At 37.1% G+C, this 1,264-nt stretch overlaps 1 protein-coding gene across 2 annotated transcripts in view; it reads left to right on the top strand.

Moving 5' to 3' along the window:
* LOC119591882 (copine-8-like) overlaps window positions 1-1,264 on the top strand; it is a gene marked incomplete at its 3' end in the record, with an annotated part of 9,952 nt that overhangs the window by 8,457 nt on the left and 231 nt on the right. For both annotated transcript variants that reach the window (XM_037940623.1, XM_037940624.1), the window contains 2 exon segments: window positions 387-565; window positions 826-1,140. In XM_037940623.1, coding sequence (XP_037796551.1) covers window positions 387-565; window positions 826-1,140 — 494 coding nt within the window.

The following is a 1,264-nucleotide window of genomic DNA, read 5'->3' as shown; positions in this document are numbered from 1 at the left end:
AGAAAATATGTAGAGAGAGACATAGAAATAGTTGTAGATAAGGTTGCACATACTCCTGTGCTAATTTAAGTGCTGTAAGACCACAGGTTGGTCAGTCAGATTAATTATTATTACCAATCTGACAATATTATTGATTTTAAAATCAATCAAAAAATAATAAAAATAAATAAAGGATAACAGTTTAAATGCAAACTTAATTGTACTTGATAATAAATCCACAGATTGGGACTACAGCATATTAGCAAAAAGTAATCTTGATAAATCTAAATAATAAAATCAGTAGAAAATTTACCTTTCATTGTCAGATTATGGATGTGATTGTTTTAAGATAATTCATGTAATCCAATAATTGAATCTAATTGAGAAATGACATGCATGATTCACAGGAGTTATTGAAGCTTATTATGGAAGCCTGAGTCGTGTGCAGCTCTACGGGCCAACAAACTTTGCCCCAATCATCAATCACGTTGCACGTTTTGCTGCTTCAAACAAAGCAGGCGATAAGTACTTTGTCCTCCTGATACTGACAGATGGAATTATCTCTGACATGCAACAGACCAAAGAGGTACAGAGATATATGCAGTGTTGGTGATAGTTTTAAATATGTTCCTCATATTATATATTTATCTAGGTTTACCACTTTTTTCTGGTTGACAATATTATTTTTGTAGTGAAGTTTGGGTTTATATATTTTTAGGTTAATAAAAATAGGTCTCTTACCTTTGTTCTATAAGTGATATACATTATTTCATCTCCTACTATTTTGCAATTATCATTATAAGGTGTTATGTTTGCAAGATATTGATTTCTTTCTCCTTTTCTCAGGCAATTGTAAATGCTTCCTCCTTACCCCTGTCAATCATCATTGTGGGTGTCGGGGGTGCAGAGTTTGACTCAATGGAAGAACTTGATGGGGATGTTGTCCGCTTGAGCAGTAATGGACGTTATGCTTCGAGAGACATAGTCCAGTTTGTGTCATTCAGGGACTTCTTGAAAGGAAGAGGAGATCAACATTCTGCAGGACTCATGCTCGCCCGGGAGGTTTTGGCGGAGGTTCCTGACCAGGTCCTCTCCTACATGAAGGCCAATAATATTCAGCCTCAACCTCCGAGGGTTCAGGATGTCAATCTGCCCCCGACGGTAGGGTAGTGAGGGCCAAGATGCATGCTGAGTGCCCTTGATTGTCCAGCTAATGTGAAACACTGGCCCTTAATATTCAACCTTTCAGTTGTGCTTGTATAATGCTCATGTACTGTCTAGTACC

The sequence above is a fragment of the Penaeus monodon genome, chromosome 29 (assembly GCF_015228065.2).
Source record: "Penaeus monodon isolate SGIC_2016 chromosome 29, NSTDA_Pmon_1, whole genome shotgun sequence".
NCBI lineage: Eukaryota > Metazoa > Arthropoda > Malacostraca > Decapoda > Penaeidae > Penaeus > Penaeus monodon.
Note: the sequence above shows the minus strand (reverse complement) of the source record. Positions and strands in the feature narration are given on the sequence as shown.